General features: G+C 35.2%; 1 protein-coding gene and 1 pseudogene across 5 annotated transcripts in view; both read left to right on the plus strand.

Moving 5' to 3' along the window:
- The window catches only part of ILRUN (inflammation and lipid regulator with UBA-like and NBR1-like domains), a 112,145-nt gene that overhangs the window by 65,656 nt on the left and 20,593 nt on the right, over positions 1-25,896 (plus strand). For all 5 annotated transcript variants that reach the window (XM_074236515.1, XM_074236516.1, XM_074236512.1 and 2 more), the window contains 2 exons: positions 3,555-3,709; positions 9,159-9,356. In XM_074236515.1, the coding sequence (XP_074092616.1) occupies positions 3,555-3,709; positions 9,159-9,356 (353 nt within the window). The remainder of the gene's footprint in view (positions 1-3,554; positions 3,710-9,158; positions 9,357-25,896) is intronic.
- On the plus strand, positions 9,364-25,893 carry LOC141523368 (cysteine and glycine-rich protein 2 pseudogene; annotated as a pseudogene).

Genomic DNA, 25,896 nt, shown 5'->3' on the forward strand with positions numbered 1-25,896 from the left:
GGGGATTGGATCTCTTTCTAGAGGAGATCAGTGGATTCTCTTAATTTCTATTTTACCCTCTGCTTCTAGGATATCAGGGCAATTTTCCTGTAGGAATTCGTTAAAAATGAAGTCAAGGCTCTTTTCCTGATCATTTTTAGTATCCCAATAATTTTTTTTTTATTTATTTAAGGCACTGAGGTTAAGTGACTTGCCCCAAAGTCACACAGCTAGGCAGTTATTAAGTGTCTGAGGTCAGATTTGAACTCAGGTACTCCTGACTCCAGGGCTGGTACTCTATCCACTGTACCACCTAGCTGCCCCTATCCCAATAATTTTTAAATTATCTTTTCTTGAATCTGTTTTCCAGATCAGTTGTTTTTTTCAATGAGATTTTTCACATTTTCTTCTAATTTTTCCTTCTTTTGGTGTTGAAGTATTGTCTTGACTTCTTGTAAAGTCATCAGCTTCCTTTAGCTCTATTCTGCATCTGAAGGATTTGTTTTCCTCAGAGATCTTTCTTATCTCCTTTTCTGTCTGGCCAATTCTGCTTTTTAAAGAATTCTTCTCCTCAATAACTTTTTGAACTGTTTTATCCATTTGACCCTGGCTGATTTTTAAACATGTTATTTTCTTCAGCATTTTCTTGGATCTCCTTGACTAAGCTGCTGACTTCATTTTCATGTTTTTCCTGCATCTCTCCCAACTTTTCTTCTATCTCCCTTACTTGATTTCCAAAATCTTTTTTAAGCTCTGTCATCACTTGAGCTCAATTTCTATATTTCTTGGCATCTTTAGATTTAGAAGCTTGGATTTTGTCATCTTCAGACTGAGTATTTTGGTCCTCCATGAGACCAACACAATTACCTATGGTCAGGTTCCTTTTTATTTTTCTGTTTACTCATTCCCCCAGCTTGTGCCTGGTTTTGGGGTTCCTGAGCTTTTGAGTATTATTGGTACCACCCCCACAAGGGACCTCAGTGTGTGAGGCTCTGACTGCGTTCCTGGTCTGTGAATAACCACAAGCTCACCCCTCTGCCACAGGGCTATGAGGGGAGGGGGTCCCTGCTCTATGGGGGGCCCCAGACTGTGACCAGGGTCTGAATGTGGTCAGAGCCCCAGAGTCCTGTTCCAGGGACAGAGGACAGATCTTGGAAGTCTCCCTCCATTCCCTTAACCTTTGGTGGGCTAAGCACTCAGGGCACAGCTGCCTGGAAGCTCCTGCTGGTCTACTCCACGGGACTGTCTCCATTTCCTGGATCTGGGCTGCTGCGACCTCACTGAGGGCCTGGGTTTTGTGCTCGCTCCGCTAGAGATCTCCCTGTTGATTTTCCAGTTTGGGCTTGGTACTCCCTGGGGTGCAGATCAGGAAACTGTTTTTGCTGCTGAGAGGCACCACAAGTTCCTCTGGCATGGCCGCCACCCCCCCTCCCAACCCTGTGGATCAGAGTTTTTCCACTATTTTCTAGGTTACCTTGGGCTGGATTTTGAAATACTTTGGAAAGAACACCTAAGAGAGGCTCTTTTCCTGCCACCCGTGATTGATTATTTTCAATGAAATTTAAGGAGCTTACATTTTAATAGGGGAGGAAACATATAAAAGCAATGGGGGTGGGGGGGTGTGGCGACCAGTATGATGAAGGTTCCTGACCCGGGAGCCTGTGAAGGAATGAAGACATGGGTGGTTGTGGATGCTTGTAGGAAGAACCAGCAAATTGGAAGCAAGGACATCATGTTAAAAACACTTGAGCTGTGTTTTGTGTTTAAATAGTTTTTATAGAATTTGACTTTGAAAAGGAGACTAGGATAGCTTGAGAGAGGGATGTGGGGATCAAGTGAAGGCTTTTTAAAGATAAGAGAAATATGGGAATATTTGTAGGCAGCAAGTTAAGAGTACGATGAGTAAGGTTAGGTTGAAAATTAGAGTTAAAGGAGAGCAAAGGGGCAACTCCCAGAAGAGAGAAAGGGGGGGATGGGGATTGAAGGTATAAGTAAAAGAAGCAAGGAGGACTTTTGACTTTTCTTCTGAGATTGTAGCAAAAGAAGTAAGGGATTGGAAGAGATGATGTTGCAGTGCTTTAAAGTTTGGGTTGATGACAGTTGGCCTCAATTTTTTCAGTGAACTATGAGATGAATTCATTGCCTGATGATTGTAGTCACTGTGGGAAATAAGTTTGTAACTCCCCTCTCTATCTTTTTTCTTTTTTCTTTTAGGCTTTTTGTAAGTCAAATGAGGTTAAGTAGCTTGCCCAAGGCCGCACAGCTAGGTAATTATTAAGTGTCTGAGGCTGGATTTAAACTCAGGTACTCCTGACTCCAGGGCTGGTGTTCTATCCCCTTTACCACCTAGCTGCCCCCCTTACTGTTTTTCTATCTTTTTTTTTTAATTTTTGCAAGGCAAATGGGGTTAAGTGGCCACCTAGCCGCCCCTGTTTTTCTATCTTAATCTCTCTCAGTTGCTCCTGAATGTTTGCTTCAAGATCTGATGACTATATCCTCAGGTGTGGCTTTTATTGCTAGTTCTGGAGGTAGGGGGTGAATTACATACTGCTTTTAATTAAACATGTCCCTGTCAGCTTAAGAGGATATTGCTTTGAAGACTAGTGGCTAAGTTATGCTGTTATTTGGTATGCAAATAGGATTTATTTTGAAACTTAGCCTTTCTCTACTTTTTGTAAAGTGTTTAGCATAAATATGATCAGAGATAGTAATGTTACTCTAAACTGGCTAATATTAAAGACATTAGTTTCATAAAGTTTGACCAAGCTGGCCATTGTTGGGAAGATAAAGCTCTGTAACTGCAAACATTTCCAGTGACTGATGAACATCCTGGCGTGAAGTAATTTATTATTACTAGTATGCCTGTTATAGTGACTGTATGCTGTATTTACAATTTTGAGGAGCCCATTTGAGTTGAGCTAGTGGATGGATTAGATTATACTTTGGAAGATAGAGTGGATATTGTTGCTAGCTCAAGGAACTTGATTTTACTAGTTATAGTGAAGCAGTTTTTGTAGTTATCAACATTTCTTTGATTTTTCAAAAATAATAATGAATAATCAGAGCATTTTTTCTATTGGCAGTCTTTATAATTTTTAACTTTTGGTGTTAATGTAATTGTGAATCCTATTTTGTATGCTTTGAAGTAGCGTGATGGGACTTTCAAGAAACTATTTAAATTTTAAAGTTGTTTTAATATCTCAAAGTAATAAGGATAGACAACCTCTGATTCTCATTGCGACTGTCTATCTTTCTCCTATCCCTATACCACACTTATCCTGGGGTCTTTGTGAATGTGACTAACTCATGAAATACGCTTCTGCTTGTTTCTCTTGGTATTTGGTAATGTTTTGTTTATGGAAGTACTTTTTTGTGTGTGTGTTACTTGGTGATATCCATGAAAGCTGAAGTCATTCTAGGAATATGAGCATTTGACAAACTATTAGAGGAAGAAGCCTTTTCCTTTGAGTTTGGTAGTGAACAACTGCAGTTTCCTAAAGGGAAGATTTAATTCTCTTAAGGGAGGCTTTACCTCATTGGGACTGAAGTATATTGCATTCTCTCTTGATTTGCAGGAACCTGCAAGCAGCTATTGGAGCCTACTATGATTTTGAGAGTCCAAACATCAGCGTGCCCTCTATGTCCTTTGTTGAGGATGTTACCATAGGAGAAGGGGAATCGATACCTCCTGACACCCAATTTACAAAAACGTGGCGGATACAAAACTCCGGTAAATGTGTGGCCAGGGAGCTTCCCTCGCCCACAACTTTTGGTTTCTCCTTAAACTAAACTTTAATAAAAGTAAGAGGTAAATGTTTTAACTTGAGCTATCTGATTGTGTAACTTTGTTTTTCTTCTTCTTAAACGTGGTGCAGCATTTTCTTGTACTGCTATGATGGACAAAGATCAGTACCTTAGAATATTATTGTCCCTGACTAGGAAAAGAAATTGAGACTTTTCTCTTGTTCTCTTCTACCCAATCACTTGTGACTTTGCAGCAAATGAACATATTTAAACTTCCATATATGAAATAGGAAAGAAAGGGAAGCGTTGGATGTATTAGTGACTTTACCTGCTTCTGCTTCCCATTTTAGCTCTGCTCTAATTAGTCTTCACCTTCAGGGTATTATCAGCGCTTGGTAGAAAAAGTGTCTTTTTGAGCAAAATTGGGTAATTGAGAGTGTCAGTTAACAGCTATTCCTTTAAAAAAAATTCATATCATTTGTAACCTCTAGGACCACAATTCTGTAAACTGTTCATTGAGACCTGAGTTGCTTGTCTGTGATAGTAAGACAAAGAGTGGTCTTACCCGTATGGAAGAGGGGGTAAAAATTTTAAGAGATTGCTCATAACCAGTAAAGAAGGAAAGATCTATTTGGAAAACAGAATTTCATTATATTGAATGAACTGCTATTTGAGAAACATCCTAACTTTAAGGAATGTTTATTGTACTCTAGTTGTTAACAGTGAGTCCAAATTAGCAGTGCCATTTAACTTCTAGAAATCTCTTTTTACCGACTTTTTTCCTATTTGAATTGTTTTTTTTAATTTCTTCCAATTTTGTGCTTGCTCTATTATTACTTTGAATGAGTTGAAGATCTAGTTTGAGGCTACTAAGTAAAGTAGTCTATTAATTAATAAGGATTCTCTCAGAAGAAATGAGTAAGGTGAAGCTCCTTGAAAAGGCAAGATTTAATTGAAACTTGTGATCTGATGTGAGATGAAGCAAAATTCTGGATTTTTGGAACAAACCCAGACAAAGATCATGACAATGGGACCTCCTTTAGTTTTTGTTTTTTATTTTCCATTAAGGAAAATGGTAAGAAAAAGTAAAACCAGAAAACTAGTAGAATGAACTCAACCATCTTTAAGCATCGATGTGTTTCCTCACATATTTTAGAAAAGTCACACTTGGATTGAAAGATCATTTCATGAATAACAAACTCGAATTAATTTGATTTTAAGGGTGGTGTTTATTTTTTAGAATGATATATCAGTTGTATCATATATTTTGGCATTGGGATAATAATGTATCACTTTGGATAGTCAGCTTTTTTTTTTTGTCATACTTATTTATTAAGTATTCTGCTTCTAGCAACCAAATTGTCCAAAGTCATTTACTATAGCTTGTTTGCCATCCATTTATATTTTTCTGTTATTATTTGACTAATTTCTAATTCTTGGAAGTTTTTGTTGGTCATTGATTTATAGGCATAAGAATCCTTGGAAGAATGTTGTTTGAGAGAAGGGCTTTTGCAACCAAGAGCAATTTGAGAATCCTTGAAAATACTGTGTTTTGCCTTGAATTCAGTTTTGCTCAGTTTCTTCCTCTTATTCAGTTCTGAGCCTAGCTTATTACTCATTTGCAATACTGGTTTAAAATATACATGTTATTAATATGAATAATTAATATACATTAATTTAGCAGATATGCCATAATCTGGTCATAATGTCTTTGATATGCTTTGTTTTCATCCCCCAATATTTGTGGTTGGACCAAACTCAGAGACAACTAGATAGCACAGTGAAGACAGTGCTGGTCTGAAGTCAGGAAGACCTGATTTCAAATCTGACCTCAGCCAATATATTAGCTGTATCATCCCAGGCAGATTACTTCATCACTTTTTACCTCAGCTTCCTCAGTTGAAAAATGGGGATAGTCTTGAAGGGTTATTGTGAGAATTACATGAGATACTAATTGTGAAAGCACTTGGCACATAATATCTTATTACAGATTTCACTGAAGAAACTTAGGGCTTTAGGGAAATCAGTGCAGCTTGTTCATTGTCATCCACAAATAGCAAATTTGGAGACTTGACATTGATAGGAAATTTCCCTTTTGTTGGGACTTAATTTTATAAAAATAGCTAGTTCTTTTGTTTAGACTTTATTATGCAGAAGATCTTCTGTGACATTGGTAGATATTTATAGCACATATGTCTTCCTCTCCACTTGTTTAATTTGTCCTTTTGATGATAATACTCAGCAGATTGTTTGACAAAATAATCTCAACAGTTGTATCTTTTGTGGATTTTTGTATCATTTTCCTGTACATCTGAGAGATATCTTGTCAAAGGAAAACTTTGAAGATTGTTTTCTACTAAATCAAATAATTTTTTAAAAAATCAGTTAGTTTATATTCTGTCTAACTTTCAGACATATGAATATAAAAGCTGTAGTCTACAATGAAAAATTATGTGGAGAAGCCTGATTTCTTTCTTCTCTTGGTTTTGTTAAGTTTGCATTCAAAGTGCAAGTGCCATCTTCATAAAAATTTTATATAGCTAGGAAAATATTTAATGCTAAGAAAGTGTGTGGGTTAATAATTGCTCATGTTTTCTTGGTTATATAACTTTTTAAAAAATAATGCCTTTTATTTTATATAGATCATTTCCATTTGGCTTTAGATATCTGTACTGTACTGTACTGTATTTGTGATATTTCTTTTTCTTTTGGAATCTCTTCCATTTATATTCAGAATTGATGGAAGCACTTGACTTCAAAAATTGTCTTCCAGCATAGGATTTTTCCCCATAAGTACTTGTTAAAGGTCTAGCTGCTATTCTCAGTTTTATTTTACATTGTGTTATAATTGGTTCACATAACACTAGGTACTGAAATGGAACTATGCTGCATTTGAACTCTCTCCTGCCATTGTTATCAATGAGAATATATTGCTGTAAAAATGTTAGTAGATTGGGTTTAATTTCTCATTTTAATTATGTTCTTCATTTAATTTCCTATCTTCATATGTTCTTAGGTTAGGCCAGCCTAATGGGATTTTATTTTATTTTTTTTAGTTTTAGTTTTTTAGTTTTTGCAAGGCAATGGGGTTAAGTGGCTTGCCCAAGGCCACACAGCTAGGTAATTAATTGTCTTAGGCTGGATTTGAACTCAAGTACTCCTGACTCCAAGGCCAGTTACTCTATCCACTGCGCCACCTAGCCGCCCCCCCAATGGGATTTTATACAAATATCTCTGAAGGATTTTTTTTCTCAGCTACTTTTTTACTATTTTTGAAGTGATACTGTTTATAATCTTATATCACATTCTTTGGTGTAATAGTATATATATGCTTGTACCTTAAAGCAGATATCACCCCTTACTAGCTAGGATAAGTTTATTTGAGCTTTCTTGTGAACCATTTGGATCGACTTAAAAATGACCCAAAACAAATGCCCATTTTGTGATTCTCCATATTCTTATACTTCCCAATTGTATGTTCATTCAGGGTCTGACAAATAGTTGGTTTTTCATGAAATTGTTTTTTATCAATTGAATCAATTGCTTTTCTTTTTTTCTTGAAGTCACAAATGTCCTTTATAATATAGTAGAAATAAAAATGATACTTATGTGTGTGTTAGTGTATTTTCTGTATTGTATTGTAGTGTATTTGATTATTTTGCCTTCTATTTAGCAGAGAACTTTGGCTAACACCTTTTTTAAGGAGATTTCATCAAAATGCAAAAAAAATCTCTACAAGAGACTTTCTACTTTAGATCCATTCTCCAATACTACTTACTATTTAGAATAGAAGGGAGAGGAACTCTGAGTTAAGACTGTGGAACTTCATTCTTTGTCCTCAACTCAATACATTTTTTCAGTATTAGGTACCTTAAACTAAGCCAGTCATGAAAAAAAATCACTACAATTTTAAGAATTTCAAAATGTAGATGACAGAGTAACAAATAGGGAGGGTAGATGTAAAGAATCATTATTTCCAGATTAGATATTTTAGGAATTGCCTTGTTCTAGATTTCCCTTTACCTTTATGAATTTATCTATTTCCAGAGGAAGAGTTTCTCTTGATTTTTTAAAATTAGTTTTCTCATATCAGAAACTCCTAATGTAAGCAGAAGTCCCCTTCTCCTAGGCTACTTTGATCACTGAATAAGAAAGTAGATTTATCTCAGATCCTCCAATTAAAGTAGCATTATCTCTTAATTCTCCTTTCCTTGTAGCTCTAGGATTTAACTTTATCACCAGCTCTCTGGAGGTTCCCCCAGCTTTCTTTTCTCTTTACCTCCAAATTATCTGACCGTTGCTGGCTACTACCATTATACCATCTTTTCTCTTTATAGCTTACTATTTTTTATTGAAGAGGATGTCTAGGTCCTAAGCTTTTTATGTGCCAGATAATTTCCATCACTGAAATTGCTTCCTTAGGGACAAGAAACCTCAGACTCAAAATACATACACACACACACACACACACACACACACACACACACACACACATATATATTATTATGCACAGGAAGGTTTCCTGTCAGTCACATTGTGGCTCTGAATTTTTTAGTAAATTGATACTTATATAGATAAAAGTATTTTCTATACACAGTGTTTCTGGATCTTCAGAGGATCTTTGCCAAAGTTTTGTTATTGCTGTTATTATTTTAACTACATTCTACATTCTTGAGGGTTGTTAGCCAAAGTTGCAGTACAGCTTGGCTGTATGGGTTTCTACATTGGTTGTCAGAATAAAAGCATGAATATTTTTTTTTCTTTCTACTAATGTGTCATGATTAAATTGCCACAATTTTTTTCAAGGCAATGAGGTTAAGTGACTTGCCCAAGGTCATACAGTTAGGTAATTATTGTCTGGGGCTGAATTTGAACTCAGGTCTTCCTGACTCCAGGGCCAGTGCTCTAGCCATTGTTTCACTTAGCTTCCCCTTCCTGCCACATTTCTAGCTTGGACCTTTCTCCTTAGAGGACACAGGAAAGAAATAAAAGGAGTTTAAAAAATTATTTAAATGGTAAATATGATCATCCTAGCCCTTAGGATATTGGAATGGTTAGTAAATTGAAGAATCAAGACTGAGCAAAATGATAATTTCATTTTAGGAGCAGCTTGAAAAGTTGAAGACCAAATAATAACTCTTGGTATAATTAATGATAATCATATATCCTGACTTAGGCAGGCTATTGACTTTTTTAAATTTTGAGCATTTGTTTTATTTCTGCTTGTGTGTCTTTTTGAGGTTGTGAACTCTTATTGAACTGAGCTTAATTGCTTATCATGCTTATTCTTTTTGACTGGTTTTGAAATTGTACAGGTCAAGGAAATGAATGTCTTGTGTGTGTAAAGGAGACTCTAGAAAGTTTGAGCAATTATTTCAGGTTGTAAGCTATACCAACCATGGAGTCAATGTTATAACTTTTTTTTTTAAACTCAGGAGCAGAGGCCTGGCCACCAGGGGTTTGTCTTAAGTATGTTGGGGGAGACCAATTTGGACATGTGAACATGGTGATGGTGAGATCTTTAGAACCCCAGGAGATTGCAGATGTCAGCGTGCAGATGTGCAGCCCCAGCATAGCAGGAATGTATCAGGGACAATGGCGTATGTGCACTGCTACAGGACTCTACTATGGAGGTGAGTTTGTCATTTTTAAACCCTAGATGAGGGTTGTTTTCATTGCTTAGAACCTATTATTAACAGACCCTAAGTATAGAGTTAAAATAAATTTAAAATTACAAATCTATGTAGCATAGTTCTTCCATTTTACCTTGATAATTTGATTTAAAATTAACTTAGTAAACAAAAGTGTGCTAATGTGCTATGCTATATATTGCTTATTAGTATTATACTTATTGCATAATGTGTTAGGTGATACACAGAATACAAAAGTCATAGTTTCTGTCCTCATGGAGGTTAATAGAGACCAGTCATACCAAACATACATACATACATATAAGATACGTGTACTTTTGGGTAAACATCTACCAAATGGCATAGTTAAAAACATTTGTTTCTCTTTGCTCTTTTCTTGCTTTTTAGTGCTTTTAGAGGAAACTCTTTATATAATTTGTTATTATTTTGTTCCAAAGATCACTATTTTTTGTTTTCTCTAGTCTCTGAAGAGAATATTCTTCAGAATGTTACTTGCTTTTAGTGTAAAACTGGGAATAATTATAATAATTCTATGTAATAATAAGGTAGTTTTTTTAAAAAAAACTAATATTGGAGGTAGTATAGACTAGGTCCATTTTTTTTTTAGGTTTTTTTTTTTTTTGCAAGGCAAACGGGGTTAAGTGGCTTGCCCAAGGCCACACGGCTAGGTATTTAAGTGTCTGAGACCGGATTTGAACCCAGGTACACTTGACTCCAGGGCGGGTGCTTTTATCCACTGCGCCACCTAGCTGCCCCAACTAGGTCCATTCTTGAACATCTTCAAAGAGATGAAATATCTTGTTGCTCCCACGTTGTTTTAAATAGAACTGTTTTGGGGGGTACAGGAATAGGATCACAATGTTTAGAAGTGGAAAGGACCTTAGAAATTAAGTCTGCCACCCTCATTTTGCAGATGAGCAGAGACATGTGAAGTAAAGTGTTTGCCTAAGATGTTAAAAGGTACAGATTTGATCCCAATTTCTCTTATCTTTCCATTCAACCACTATGTTTTCTTGGACTAAGTCTTAGAGATCTGATTTTCGTTTGTTAAATACTATCTTACTTCTATATAGTAGCAATCATAAAGTGATTATTTTTCCACCATTTGAACACCTCCAGAAGGGTTCTTTTTTCACTTTAGTTTAGTTGAATTCGATGTTATATTTTTTAAAAAATCCCAGGTGACACGATGGTTAGAGCCCTGTGCTTGCAGTCAGGAAGACATGCATTCAAATGTGGCCTCAGATACTTACTTGTTATGTGACCTTAAGCAAGTCACCTGTTTGCCTTAGTTTCCTCAACTGTAAAATGGGGTTAAAAACAGCATTTATCTTGCACAGTGTTGTTGTAAGGATTAAATGTGAGATAAAACATTGTAAATGTTTTAGCACAGTATCTGGCAGACAGCTAAATATTAGCTGCTGTTTTTATAGTTGTCACTCAGCATTCACAAGGGTTTAGGCTTGCTACCCTGTGAATGTAGAAAAACTTTAAATTGCTCTAGACTCCAATCCAAACCTTTATTTTTAATATTTCTGATCAGATTTAACATACAAAACATCTGCAACAAAAAAAGTTGTAGTTTCTACAAAAGATTAGTCTCTCATACTATAAGTATCCGTGTAGCTGCAGCAACTGCTTCATGGATTGCCTTCTCTTTCACAAAGTGCAAGATATACAAAGCTCTCTTCAGGAGAAAAATCACTTGATTGAGTCTGGATAGTAGAGAAACAGAGGAAGAATTCCCAAAGAGTTGCTTAGCTTATATTTAGTGCTTTTAAACTTTTAACAAATTTTAACTGTTTATAATAAATTTATGCATATATTACATTTAATGATAAAATCATTTTATAATATATATAATTTCGGCAATCATGACTTAGTAATTTTTTTTTTGTTTTCTGCGATTTTCCACAGTACATCAATGTGTGGTCCGTATTGGTGAAAGCAATAATGTAGATTTCCTGAAGCTGTAAAAGCCATGAATAATGTGGGTTTCCCAGCAAAAGTTTCTGTCAGGGAAAACGATGATGATGATGATGATGATGATGATTGATGATGATTGATGATGATGATATGTTAAGGTCCCTAGCAATGAAAGCCTTGAATTTGAATAATGTAAACCAGAAAAAATCAAGACACGACTGGGACATGACCAGTATATGTTTAGTCCATAGCCTTGTGTGTCCGGGACTCCAGCACTGATATGACACCCAGGTGTCTGGGACTCAAGCCTAGTGCTGAGCAAGAATAAACTCCAAAGTATCAGCCAATCCACAGTGACACACACACACACACACACACACACACACACACACACACACACACACACTATAACTCCCTCTTCCTCTGATTTTGATAATTACTACAGGGGTTGTGAGGGGTATTCAAATATATTGTCTGGCTGCCATTCCAGACTTCCCTGATGTGAGCATCCTACTTTCTTTATTAGCTATTTATATAAGCAGTCTGGAGCTTTCTGGCCTCTTTGTTTGGTATCATGTTGGACTTCTTGTTTACAGGAGCCTTGAATATCCTACTGCAGGGGATCTTTGGGCAAATCAATGGCAAATCCTCAAAAATTCCCATTTAATTATTGATGACCAACCTGCAAATAACCAGAACCACAAATCTGAAACTCACAAATGTCAAGGGGTAATTATATTAGCTATTAAGCACCATTTCTTACATGAAACTTTTCCTGATCCCCCAAATATGTCACATTTCACATGCTAGCTTGGAAATTATCTTATTTTCACTTTATATATGAGGTGGTATGGCAAAGTGAAGAGGGAGAGTGGTTGACAGAACCAGGAAATCCTGGCCTGTTCCTGCCTCTGAGATCCATTGGTTGTGTTGTCTTGGACAAGTCATCTAACACTGTCAGTTTTGCCAGTCCAGCAGGGTGAAATTCAAACAGAAAAGATCTCTGTGGAGCACATACTGACTTAGAAAACCACAAATTAACATTACCCACATTATTTTGCTGAATATTTCTCAATTATGTTTTGTTCTGGCTTCTCCGTGAGTGGTTTGAGACCTCAGACTCAGCCTTGACCCCTTTCTTGCATTAGCAGAGGAAGCTCTTCACCAGGTTCTCCCTATACCAATTAAATCACAAGTTCAAGCCCTATCCTTATTCCTACTTTGCATGTATTTTCCAGTTATTTTTAATCTGTTCTTTCACCCAATAATGTACACTTCTTCAGGACAAGCAAATTTCATTTTTTGTGTGTGTTCCCTTCACTAAATATGAAGTCCCTAGTTGTGTGATTACTACACAGTAACTTAATAATATATGCTTGTTGATTGATTGTTTTCAGGGAAAAAAACAAGTATGACATGGGTGGATAGGTGGTGCAGTGGATAGAGCACCGGCCCTGAAGTCGGGAGGGCCTGAGTTCAAATCCAGTCTCAGACACTTATTACCTAGTTGTGTGACCTTGGGCAAGCCACTTAACCCCCGATTTACCTTTCAAAAAAACCTAAAAAAAAAAGTATGACATGTTGTTAAATATAAAATGACTAAGTTGATTAGATGACACTAAGTCCTTTCTATCTCTAAATCTTATGATTCTGTAATTAGACTGAGTAAGATTGAGATTATAAATGATACTTAATCTCTGTCAAGTTTTGTGTGTGTGTGTGTGTGTTGTTGTTGTTTGGTTGTTTTGGTTATGTCTCTTTGTTTTCTCAATTTTGAGGTTTTCTTGGCAAAGATCCTGGAGTGGTTTGCCTTTTCCTTCTCCAACTCATTTTTACTAAAACAAACAGAGTTAAATGATTTTCCTAGGGTCACACAACTAGTAAATGTCTGAGACTGGATTTGAATTCAGGTTTTCCTGACTCCAGGCACAGGCTCAAACCATCGTTGCCATCTATCTAGCTTTGGGGTCCTAAACTTAGGGTAGTTGTAGAATGAATGAATGTAGACAGATGTAAGTAATGTTCTGGAGATAAATTCTGACCACTTATATGCTATATGTGGATTAAATGTGAGAGTAAAGAATCAATGACTCCATCATAATAGTAATGACCTCAAGTTTTTCCCTGAAGTTCCAGGGTCCATCATTTTTTAACACTAGTAGTTTGATGTTGTCAAGTCAGATTTGGTGGTTATTGAGCCAGCAATATGGAGTTTTTGTCGTTCTGTTGTTTCCAGTCATGTCCAGCTTTTTCTGATTCCATTTGAGATTTGATATTCTAGATCTGTCTATCCGATCTATTCTTTGTAGCCATTCATGGATCATTCACATAACTCTTGATATCTACATAATGGCATGAGGGCTAGATGAAGTTCTTTAGCATTTTGAATGGGCCCTCTGAGGAAGATTTATAGTAGGAAAAATATAAGAACTTCATAGAATGAGAAAATATAGATGTTGTAGACTGCATTGTTTTAGGGAATTCCCACTTTGATAAGATTACAGGCCTATTGAAACATCAAAATTACATACCACTGAAAGGTTTTGCTATGTTGTAGATGTACATTGTCTCTTTTGATCCTCAAAACAACTTTTAGATAGATACAGGGAAGTTCACTCTCGGTTTAAAAATGATATATTCTCTCTCTTTAGTCTGAACTAATTTTTTTTAATAATTTTCCTATTCCTCTAGAAAATTAAGAGTTAAAGGAAAGTACATCTTCATTATACTATTTCTAATTCTGGGGCAGATAGGTGGCACAGTGGAAAGAGCACTGGCATTGAAGTTAGGAGGACCTGAATTCAAATTTGATCTCAGACATTTGATGTTTTTTAGCTGTGTGACTTTGGACACATCTCTTACCCCCAGTTCCTTATTATATCTTCGTATTTTAACTTTCATTTAATACTCATAATGCTACTATGTATTTACTGTAAATAAGGTGTGCTGATAAATGATGGTTTAAACCACAGAAAAAAATAGTAAGCAACAGTTTTTTTAATATTAGATTTCATTAAAATTATTTCATTATTCATCTGTCTTTTAAGCCTTAGTTTTGTTTTATAAAGTGAACATAAGCTACCTTGGTAAGCTTAAACTGGTTCATTTTATTTTTTTACTTTTATACCTTATATATACACTTACTATATATTTGAGTATAAAGGATAAAATCAATTTTATTGGTTTATTTTGTTGTTACATCACAGTCATTTAATGTTCTGTCTCCCATTCCAATTTAACTCTCTTTTATGACAAAGAAATGCTATTAGCATAAACACACAGGACAGACAGTAAGAGCATCTTGACTATTGTATGGCAACATTCTGTCCTAGTAGTCTCTTATCTCTAACAATTTAATTTTCTTTTAGTGATTTTTAAAAATTAATGCCCTTTTTAAAATTTTTGGTTTTTGCAAGACAATGGGGTTAAGTGATTTGCTCAGGGTCACACAGGTAGGTAATTGTTAAGTGTCTCTGGACAGATTTGCACTCAGGTCTTCCTGACTGCAGAGCCAGTGCTTTTTCCACTGTGCCACCTAGCTGACGTGTTGATGCCTTTTTAAAAAAAAATTCTATATGTCTCTCTTCCCCCTCCATCCCTCAGTAAAATATGTCTTTTTAACCAAAAATTTAAAAATAGGAAAAAAAATCATTTCACCTCAACATATTGATCTTTTTCTACAGTATATACCCATTATCTCCCACCTCTGCAGTGAAGTGTAAAGGAAAATCTTTCCTCCACTCTTCTCTATGACCAAATTTTGTTATTAAAATTGTATAACATTCAGTTTTTTCATTGTCATTTTCATTTTAGTTTTAATCATGTATACTCTCTTCACTCTGCTTATTTATCTCAGCATTCATTCATTAGTCTTCCTGTTTCTCTTCCTCATTCATATTTTATTATGCAGTAATACTTCATTATATTCACATGCCTAAGTTTGTTCAACAGTTCTCTAATTGGTGGACACCTACTTTGTTTCTAATTATTTGCTACCACAAAAAGTGTTATTATGAATGTTTTGGTATATATTAGATGTAAGTTTCTTTCTTTGAATTCCTTAGGGTATATGCCTAATAGGTGGCAAACACTATTACAGACTATGGACACTTAAAGTCACTTTACTAAGCTAATTCCAAGTTATTATCCAGAGTGGTAGAGAACCAATTTAGAGCTACACCAACAGTGCCAGTGTTTCTTTAGTCCTTCCAAAATTTCCTATTAATGGTAGGAATTTTTGTTTTTGGACATTTTTGTTTAGTTTTAATAGAGAATAGTGAAACCTGAGTAGAAGTTTAATTTATATTTCTCTTACCTTTAGGGGTTTGGAACATTTTTATAGATCATTTATAGCTTGCATTTCAAAGATAATGGAAAACTTATAATCTAGTGGAATGTAGACCTAACATACAAATAACTGTTAAACAAGATAGGAAATATGTGTCAAAAAGGCAACAAAGTACTTTTGGGGCTCACAGGACAGAGTCACATCCAGTTGGACAGAACCAGGAAATAAGGCAGAAGAGGGATGTGGGATGGGAGGAAGATTGGAGAATTCTCTGATTAATGCCAGGTTGAGAAGCTTGAACTTTTTTTTAGCAGGCAGTGGGAAAAACACTGCAAGTTTTTTTCAAGTGAGCAAGTGACATTATCAGAACTGTGATTTGAAAGCTGATTAATCTGGCAGTAGAATGAAAAATAAAGAATTTTATCATACCAACTAAAAAGAAACTAGAAGCAGACAACCACGAATCCCACTTTATATATTCAACCTTATTTCCTGTTACTCTATCCCTATTCCCATCAAATACTCAACTTGAATTGGATATTATAAAAATGGCTAATGTGGATTTGAAACCTAAGATAAACGAAGAGATAGCAATAACTAGGGCTATCTTTGATGAGTTTTAAAAAATTACCAGAATCCCAGATGATTTCTAATTTAAGGAGCTAGTTATGAATGGCAAATAATGATTGCAGTCATAGATAATGAGAAATGAAAAAGCACTGAAAGAAAATTTTTTCCCAATAGTAAAAAAACAAGGAAAAAATGGAACCTGCAAACTTATAGGCCGTTGAATTTGACTGTACTCTTAGGGATGGCAGTAAACTTTCAGAAAAGAGAGCAATGACTGAGAGTCAGCTTGATTTCAACAATAATAGGTCATGGGGGCAGCTTGGTGGCGCAGTGGATAAAGCACCGGCCCTGGAGCCAGGAATACCTGGGTTCAAGTCCGGTCTCAGACACTTAATAATTACCTAGCTGTGTGGCCTTGGGCAAGCCACTTAACCCAATTTGCCTTGCAAAAAAAAACCCCTAAAAAAATAATAGGTCATGAAGAGAGATTAAAGGTCATGAAATCCCCGTTAGCCATTTTTGTACTTTTTTTTGTACTCTTCTAATTATATTTTAAGAAAACAAAAGCAGAAGATTTGAGCTGCTTTCTTTGTTAGGGGTACAGTGAAGAGATACAGTCGAGACCAGACCCCAAATTGAGGCTCTGAAGTGAACAAAGTGCCTTTGTTACTGAAGCTACTCCTGTCTACTGTTAACTCCATTTAATTCTTCAGTGATTCTTGTGATACTGAATTTCAGACTCTAGAAAAATATCTTCCACCCACATCCCTGCCCAAACCTTGCTTTTTACTCTCATCTCTGCTCATCTCAATTCCTTTCAGATATCTTCTTACTTTTACTACAGTATCCTCTGGTATTCTCACAGTGTAATAAACTAAATTCCCTTCCTTTCTAGACTTCATGACATCATGAGATGTCATGTTACTTTCACCTTTTGCATCCCATAGAGACCTGACTCTCCCTAGATAACAGTGCATCCCTAGTCTTCCTTTCGAAGTACTGGTTACACTTTCTCTTATATTCCTCAACTTAATAATCCCAGAAGTAGAGCTGGAATACTCCTTTTTTCCTTATCACTTCTACTACACTCTCTACCACTATCACTGAATAATCTTTCTCTTTTGAGGTTGACTATGCAGATATATCAACCAGTTATATTTCTCGAAGCTGTTTTCTTACTGCTTTTTCAGTGAATTTAGTCTGACTCACCTCCTTTTTTGTTTCAACTCTTGACCTCCTAATTAGGAGACTTAAACAGACCTATTGATATTCACTCAAATATCCAAATTCCTCAATCTACCCAGCTCTCAAGATTTACTTATCCATTTCTTCTCAGTTACGCATGGGATAGCCATACCCTTGATCTGGTTATCACCATAAATGTTCTACTTTCATGTTCGAGATCTCTAAAATGACCTGTATATTAATAGTTTCATTTCTGTTTTGCTTTATTCCTCCTGAATTTTTTTTATCACTTCGGTATGCAGTTTATCCACCACTCAGTTCTTTACTAGGCCAGATTTTTTTATTTTCTGCTTAACTTGATTCTATACTATCCTCTACTGTTGAATCTTGTTCTTCTCCTTTGTCCTATTGCTACTTATGCCTTGTTAAATTTTGACTCCTCTGTTATTAAACCTGCTGCTGAACAGGGTGGGAAGAAGTTAGGAAATGGTGCTAATTAATTGAGTCCATTACAAATTTGAGTTATCTAAGCAGATCCTTCTGTATCATGGCAGTTCTTAATTTGATATCTCCATAATGGCTTTTCCAAACTAGGCTTGTTGGGAAGAAAGTGCTTTGCAAGTATTAAATTCATAGGTATTTAGTGAGTTATTATTGTTTTGTGTTTTTTTTTAGGTTTTTTTGGCAAGGCAAATGGGGTTAAGTGGCTTGCCCAAGGCCACACAGCTAGGTAATTATTAAGTGTCTGAGACTGGATTTGAATTCAGGTACTCCTGACTCCCGGGCCGGTGCTCTATCCACTGAGCCACCTAGCCACCCCTTTAAGTAGAAGTTTTAAAAAAGAAATGAATGCTAAAATGCTAGACTTAACTTCATTCCTTTTTCCTTGCCTTTTTTTTGGACAAAATTACTAGACTGATCATGGAAATCAGTGGTTTATCTGATACATTTTGATAATCTCTTATGCTATCCTTGTAAACAGTATGGAAAAATGTGGGTTAGCTTATAGTATTTAGGAGCATTCAGAATTATTTGAATTGCCATTAATAGGTTTATATCAACTTTGGATGGAGATAATTCTCTAGTTGAGTGCCCCAGAGATGTGTTCTTGGTTCTAGACTATGTAATATTTTTAATAGTAACTTGAAAGGAAACAGGATTAACAAATTATAGATTAAATGAATGTAGGGAGATTAATCATTGTGTTGAGCATCAAAATCAAGATCCAGAGAATTTTTTTCGGGGGGGGGGGGCTAGAATTATAGTCCAAACTCTAATAAGATGAATTTATATAGTGATAAAGTCGGGTGGAATTTTAAACAATTGCCAGATTCATTGGAAAAGAGCTAGGGATTTTAGTGGGTTGTAATTTCACTATCAGTTAACACTTTAGCCTGCATTGAAAGCCATAGTCAGAAGATGATAGTCCTGCTACACCATGCCCATTTTAAGTCACACAGAGTATTGTTTTAGGTTCTTGGTGTCTCTTTTCATGAAGCACATTTATAACAACAGCATGATTGTGAAGGGAATTGAAGACCAATGTACAAAAATTTATTGAAGGAAGTAGAAATTTTTTACCTAGAAAAGGGAAGACTTAAGTGGAATATTATAGTTGTCTTCTCGTAATTAGGGAATTATAAGATTGAAATAGGAATTAGACATGTTTTACTTGTCCTCTTTACTAAAGTTTTTATTAAGGCAGATTAGGTTCAATACAAACCCAAGTCCATAAACATTATTTGCTAAGAATTAGAACTATTCAAAAAGGAAATGGGCTTCCTCCAGGAGCAATCTGTTTTCTACACCTCAAAATTTCAAATCTGAATGATTCCTCGTTGAGGATATCATTGAAGGGATTTTTGGTCAGTTTTTTCCCTCTATCTTCTACATAACTCTTGAGTCCTAAATTATAATGATAATATCAATTCACTATTATCTCTAGATATAGGTTCCTATGCTTCTACCTTTCTTTCCTTCCCAACTCCAATTAAAATCCTTCACAAGCTTCTTCCACTTTCCAGAATCCTTATGCATTAATACATTATTCTCCTGAACTCTGCTTCTTGGTTTTGCTACAGCCCTAAGAGATGAAGCTGGGTTCTGCTCCAACAGCTTGTGGACTTGGCTCTTGCTTGTGCCTGGATCAAAATGCCCAACTGGGGAAGTGGTAACAAATATAGGGCCTGTGGAAGGATGATGTACCATGCCAGAGAGGTGCAGTGTGATAGAAGAACCTTCTTCAGATGCTGTTTTCTGTGCATGGTTTTCAGGAAAAGCTTAGGTAGCACAATTGAGGCAATTCATGATGATGAGGTCTACTGCAAATCTTGCTATGGACCCAATGACTATGGCTAAGAGCAGGCACGCTTTAACTTGGACAGAAGAGAGAGTCTGGGCATCAAGCCTGAGAATGTGCAACCTCACAGGCCCACAACAAATCCAAATACTTCCAAATTTGCCCAGAAACTTGGATGAGTTGAGAAGTGTTCCAGATGTGATTGGGTGTATACTGCAGAAAAAGTAATAGCAGGAAAGCCTTGGCACAAAAATTGTTTCCAGTGTGCCCAGTATGGAAAAAGTCTTGAGTCAACAACTCTGACAGAGAAGGAAGGGGAAATCTACTGCAGCGATTGCTAAGCAAAGAACTTTGGACCAAAGGGATTTTGGTTATTACTAAGCAACAGGAGTACTCCATGCACAGTACTAAGACATCTAAGACCACAAGAACAGCAGTGCCACACTTTGAGACTTTGTAACAGCTCAAAAATCTCTTACTAGAGAAAGCTATACCAAAGTACTAAAATGTGTGCTGTTTGTTACTATATATTTGGAGACACTAACTTGTAGGAAAAAAGTGTTGTATTGAGTCTAATTTAGTATGTATCTACTCTGATTTTAAGTACATGTTTACTGATTTTAACTATATAGTGTTTGATTAGCTTTTTAAAATAACTTTTGGGGGCAGCTAGGTGATGCAGTGATTAGAGCACCGGCCTGGAGTCAGGAGTACCTGAGTTCAGACCCGGCCTTGGACACTTAATGATTGCCTAGCTGTGTGGCCTTGGGCAAGCCATTTAACCCCATTGCCTTGCAAAAAAATAAAAAATTAAAAATAAAATAGCTTTTACTATTTAGTTTCTTATTGGGGTAGCTAGGTGGCACAGTAGATAGAGCACTGGCCCTGGAGTCAGGAGGACTTGAGTTCAAATGCAGCCTCAGACACTTAACAATTAACTAGCTGTGTGACCTCTTATTGGTAATGATAAATACATTATTCTCCTCCATATTGTTCTATGATTACAACCTAATCAGACTTCTACTCCTCACAAACCACATCCTGTCTTCTCTCCATACATTTGCATAGAACATTTCCTATGCCTGAAAATATACTTTCCTATTTTCTCTTGCATGAAACTTTTCATAATCTCCCCCCACTCTATATTACCTTGTGATTACCTTATTTATTCATTTATCCCTGTTTGCCCTGGTAGACTATAAATTTCTTGAGGACAGTGCCTGGCACATGAAGATGATTGATAAATGCTTATTGATTATCCAATATCATTTCATCTTAATCAAAGTCCCTTCCTCTTCTGTTTTTCTTCCATATTTCTCATGTAAAGATAGTTTTCAATATTCATTTTTTAGAAGACTTTAACTTTGCAATTCTTCTCCCTTCCTCCCATTTCCTCCCCTCCCCAGGATGGCAAACAATAGGTTTTACATGTGCAATCATGTTAAATGCATTTTCACATTAATCATTTATGAAAGAAGAAACAGAACAAAAGAAACTACAAAGAAAAAAAAGTGAAAATGTTTTGTTCTGTGTTCAGACCTCCCTAAGTCTGTCTTTGGATGTGGATTGCATTTTCCTTCATGAGTCCCATGGGAGTTGTCTTGGATCATTGTATTACTGAGAAAGCTAAGTCAATCATGGTTGATCACCAAACAAATAGTGTTGCTCTTACTGTGTACAATCTTCTTCCTAAATTTCTCATCTCACTCAGCATTTCATGTAAATCTTTACAGATTTTTCTGAAATCTGCCTGCTAATTTGTTTTTTAAATTTATTTTATTTTTAATTTATGGAATAAAATAAACATTTTGGTAATATACTTTAGCAAAAAAGATGATTACACATGAAACTGTGAATCTATTATGTACAACTTTTGATACTTTTAACTATAGACTAAAATTATCATGTAAATTTTTTCTTCTTTTCCCTCACCCTACCCTAGATATGATGACCATTAAGTACAAATAGGTATGTGTATAAATACATATGTGCACATACACTTTCATATACATATATATATGTAAAATTATTTTATGCTACTATTGGTTCTTTCTCTAGATATAGATAGTATGTCTTCACATATCCTTTATAGTTGCTTTGGGTATTTATAATAGTTAAAATAATTTATTCACTCAAAAGTATTTCTTGAAGCAACATTGCCATTAATGTATACAATACTCTCTTGGTTTCCACAAATTTCAGTCTTCATTATTTTGTGCAAATCTTTCCATGTTTTTCTAAGGTATTTGAGCTCATCATTTCTTATAGCTCAGTAATATATCACAAGGCATTTATCCATCCCCCTATTGATAGACATCCCCACAATTTCCAGTTCTTTGCCACTGTAAAATCAGCTTCAGTAAACATTTTAGAACATACCAGTTCTTTTCCTTTTTCCTTAATTATCTTTGGAAATAGACCTAGTAGTAGTATTGCTGGGTCAAAGGATCTATAGGCAGTTTAATAACTCTTTGGACATAATTCCAGATTGCTGTCCAAAATGGTTAAAGCAGTTAATTCCAACAACAATGAATTAAGTGTCCCAATTTTTCCCCTCAAACATCTTTTGCTTTCCCCTTCAGTCTTTTTAGCCAATAATATTAGCCAGGGGCAGCTAGGTGGCATAGTGGATAAAGCACCGGCCCTGGAGTCAGGAGTACCTGGGTTCAAATCCGGTCTCAAACATTTGATAATTACCTAGCTGTGTGGCCTTAGGCAAGCCACTTAACCCTGTTTGCCTTACAAAAAAAAAAAACTAAAAAAAATAGTATTAGCCAGTCTGGTAGGTATAAAATTATATTTTAAGATTGTTTTAATTTGCATTTTTCTAATCAGTAATGATTTAGAGCTTTTTATGACTATAAATTGTTTTAGTTTCTTTATTGGAAAACTGCCTGTTCATATCCATTGACCACTTATCATTGGGGAGTTATTCATTCTTGTAGATTTGACAAAATTCTTTATCTATTTGAGATAAAAAAACCTTTATATGAAAAATTCTACAAATTTTTTCCTTAATTTTATGCTTTTCTTCTGTTCTTGGCTTCATTTATTCCCTAAGTTTTATCCCCAAGAAATATAGAAAGAAAATAAAAAATAAGTAAGATTATTGATCATGAATAAGAAAATAAATATGAAAGTAGACTAAAAGAGAAATAATAATGATAAAGTATCATCATCTTTTATTAAGCACTTCCTGTATTAGGCAATAAGGATACAAAGAAAGGCAAAACATAGTCCTTGCAGGAACAAATGCTAAGTTTCATTTAGAAATTAATAAAAATAAAGAAGTAATTTTTTTTCCTTTTGCTAAGTCCCTAGACTCTCCAAATTTGTTTTTGAACTTCAGGTTCGTTGACCTGCAGCTGGGTATTATTGGTTGCAATGTGTGTGTAGTAAATTAAGTTGAATTGTGTGATAGCAACTAACATAGGAGAGTATTAAATACAGGCCTGCCATTTTGAATTTTTTAAAATACTGCAGTCAATAAAGAGTATATTAATATGATAACCTTAAATTTGACTCTGATTTATATTCCTGCTTTGCTTCTGATACTTTCTCAAGTTCCTAAATTAAGTTGTGCACTGTGTGTTCTCTTGCAGTACTTGGAATCCTATGCCTATATTGAAGGCAGCCTTCTGTTGTCCCTTCACACCTAAGCCTAGCTTTTTTTTTTTTTTGTCAGTGTAGAGGACCTTATTCCTTGCTAATTAGGACGATTTGCCACAAGTTAACAGTAGATGGCACTATATACCCATTTACATTAGTATTTGGAATTGCAATTTTGATAAATTTGAGAATTTGAGAGCCATTTATGTGTTGACACCAAGACATGGTAATTCCTAAGTCAGCTCTCTGAAAAACAGATATTCTTTTGACTAGGAAATTCAACCCATATTTTAAAATCTATATGATTTTAACTGAAATTGGGATCGAATTTTTTTAACCTGGTTTTTCATTTATTGCTAGTCTATCACTGAGTCTGAAACAATTTTAAATTGATCCCTATACTAGACCTTCAGCAATTATCTAGGCTAGATTTTATTTTAGTTTATTTTGCTTTGTAAAATGATAATCCATTAAGAATGTAAATACTGTTATTCTCTGAATCTTGCCATTTTATTTATTTTTCAGTTGGAAGGAATTTTTTTTTATTTTTTTGAAACAAAAGCTTTTATTACTCATTGGATGTGTGCCACAGACACCAATTCACAACCGAAAAGGCTACGTAGCCCTCCTGAAACTGTTCACCCCATGAAAACCAGTGACCCAGAAAGTGGGAGTACCTCAAGGGCATAGGCAGAATCATTGACTTGCCATTTGATTTACTCTTTTTTATTTTTAAAAAAAAAATTTAAGGCAGTGGGGTTAAGTGACTTGCCCAAGGTCACCCAGCTAGGCCGATACTCTCTCCACCTACATGCACAGCCCCCCCCCAATTTAATTTAGAAGAAACCTGCTACCTTTCCTTTTTAGTTTCTATCTAATTTAATCTGTTGATTCAAGAAATGAGGAACTCAATTAGAAATTTAAGGTGTGGTACACCTTAAAATGAAGGCTGGTGATTTTGCAGAGCACCTCACTCAAATCCAATTCATGTGCTTGTCATGGCATCATCTCCAGATGTTATGGTCTTCTTCTAGATTGAAGGATAGACATCATCTTTGGTGTAATCAAGTAGTAGGGGTTTTCATCTGAGACACAGTTGGTATTAAAAATGTAGATATTAATTTTAAATTACAAATTAATCATTAGCAGGGGAAAATCATATAAAATAGGAATAAAAAATCTTCTGCAAAGTTCTAGAATTTAACACAGTTAAATTAATTATTGAACTAGCAATAAAAATGTTTCCATTCTCTCATTTCAGACCTACCCAAAATTATTTTACCTTTGACTTTATTTTAGGGTTTTTTTTCCCCATCTTTAAAAAAAATTGTTAGTGCACATGCAGTTTGGTGCTACTAGTCTTTCTTTGCATCACTTATGTAGGGCTTTGCCTATTTCCTTCACATTTATTTTTTTATGTAACATAAAAATCTATCACATTCGCATGCCATAATTCATCCAGCTGTTCTGCACTTGGTGAAAATACAAGTTGTTTCTGATATTTTGTTATTTAAAATGTTTGTGCAGATAGATAGCTCCTCTTTCCCCTTTTATATGATTACTTTGGATACAGTTAACATTGGAATTATTGAGTCAAAAATTATGATCAGTTTGGTGGCTATCTGCCATGTCAGTCTCCAAAATGTACTTAAACTACATTCCCACTAAAGACATCTTAAATCAGAGATGTCAGACTCAAGCGAGCTGCAGGGAACTAGATTAAAACATAATTTGGAAATGTTAAACAAAATAAAAAGGCAGTAGAACATAATTTTAATTTGTGGTTTTCTAAGTCAGTATTCCCTTTTGAGTTTGGTACTGTCTTAAATGGTCAGTGACGGTCATTTGATTAGAAAATGAAGCACACTTCCTTTATTTTGATAGAATGGAGTGACTATTGGTTCATAATGTTATATGTACTTATCAGAAGTGGTAGTTGTGAAATTGACTTTCAGCTTTGTTGTTACCATTACTTGAGTGGATTATAATGGTGGTATGATATATTAGGAATTGACTGTTCTAAAAAAGATAACTCCCTCCCACCCTCCTTCCCCATAATCAAGAAAGCTTAAAACCCACACACAGTAGTTGTTTTATCACAGCTTTGCTATTATTGTCTGAAACAATTTTTCCCATTTTTTGTCATTCTTGAGTTCTAAATGTCATGAATTCTTGATTTGTATTTCTTATGAGGTAATTTTAGCAACTTATTATGTTTTTCCTCTTCATATAAGTTGGAGTAATTTAAAACTAAAATAAAACCATTTTCAGGTGTCAATTGTTTTTCAGCAATGTTAGGAAATGTTAGAAAAAGAGTGAATTATATTTCATAATTTATTACAACTTCTTTTATTTAAGAGTTATGCCTCTATCCATAAAATCACAACTCTCTAGTCATTCTGGGAATTATAACTAAATGACCATTTTACTACAAAGGACCCATAAAAGTTGATTTCTGAATCAAGGAAAGAAAGCAAAAACTTTATGTAGAAATGCCACAGTAGCAATTCTTAAAAATATTAATTACCTCTTTGTTGCCTGTTAGAAGCTGTCTAGCCTCTATAGTTCAGATTTAGGGATTCCCTCTGGTTTCCATAGTGCCCTGAGGATAATTCCTTGCATTGATGTGAATTGATTTCATTTTT

The sequence above is a fragment of the Macrotis lagotis genome, chromosome 5 (assembly GCF_037893015.1).
Source record: "Macrotis lagotis isolate mMagLag1 chromosome 5, bilby.v1.9.chrom.fasta, whole genome shotgun sequence".
NCBI classification, from domain to species: domain Eukaryota; kingdom Metazoa; phylum Chordata; class Mammalia; order Peramelemorphia; family Peramelidae; genus Macrotis; species Macrotis lagotis.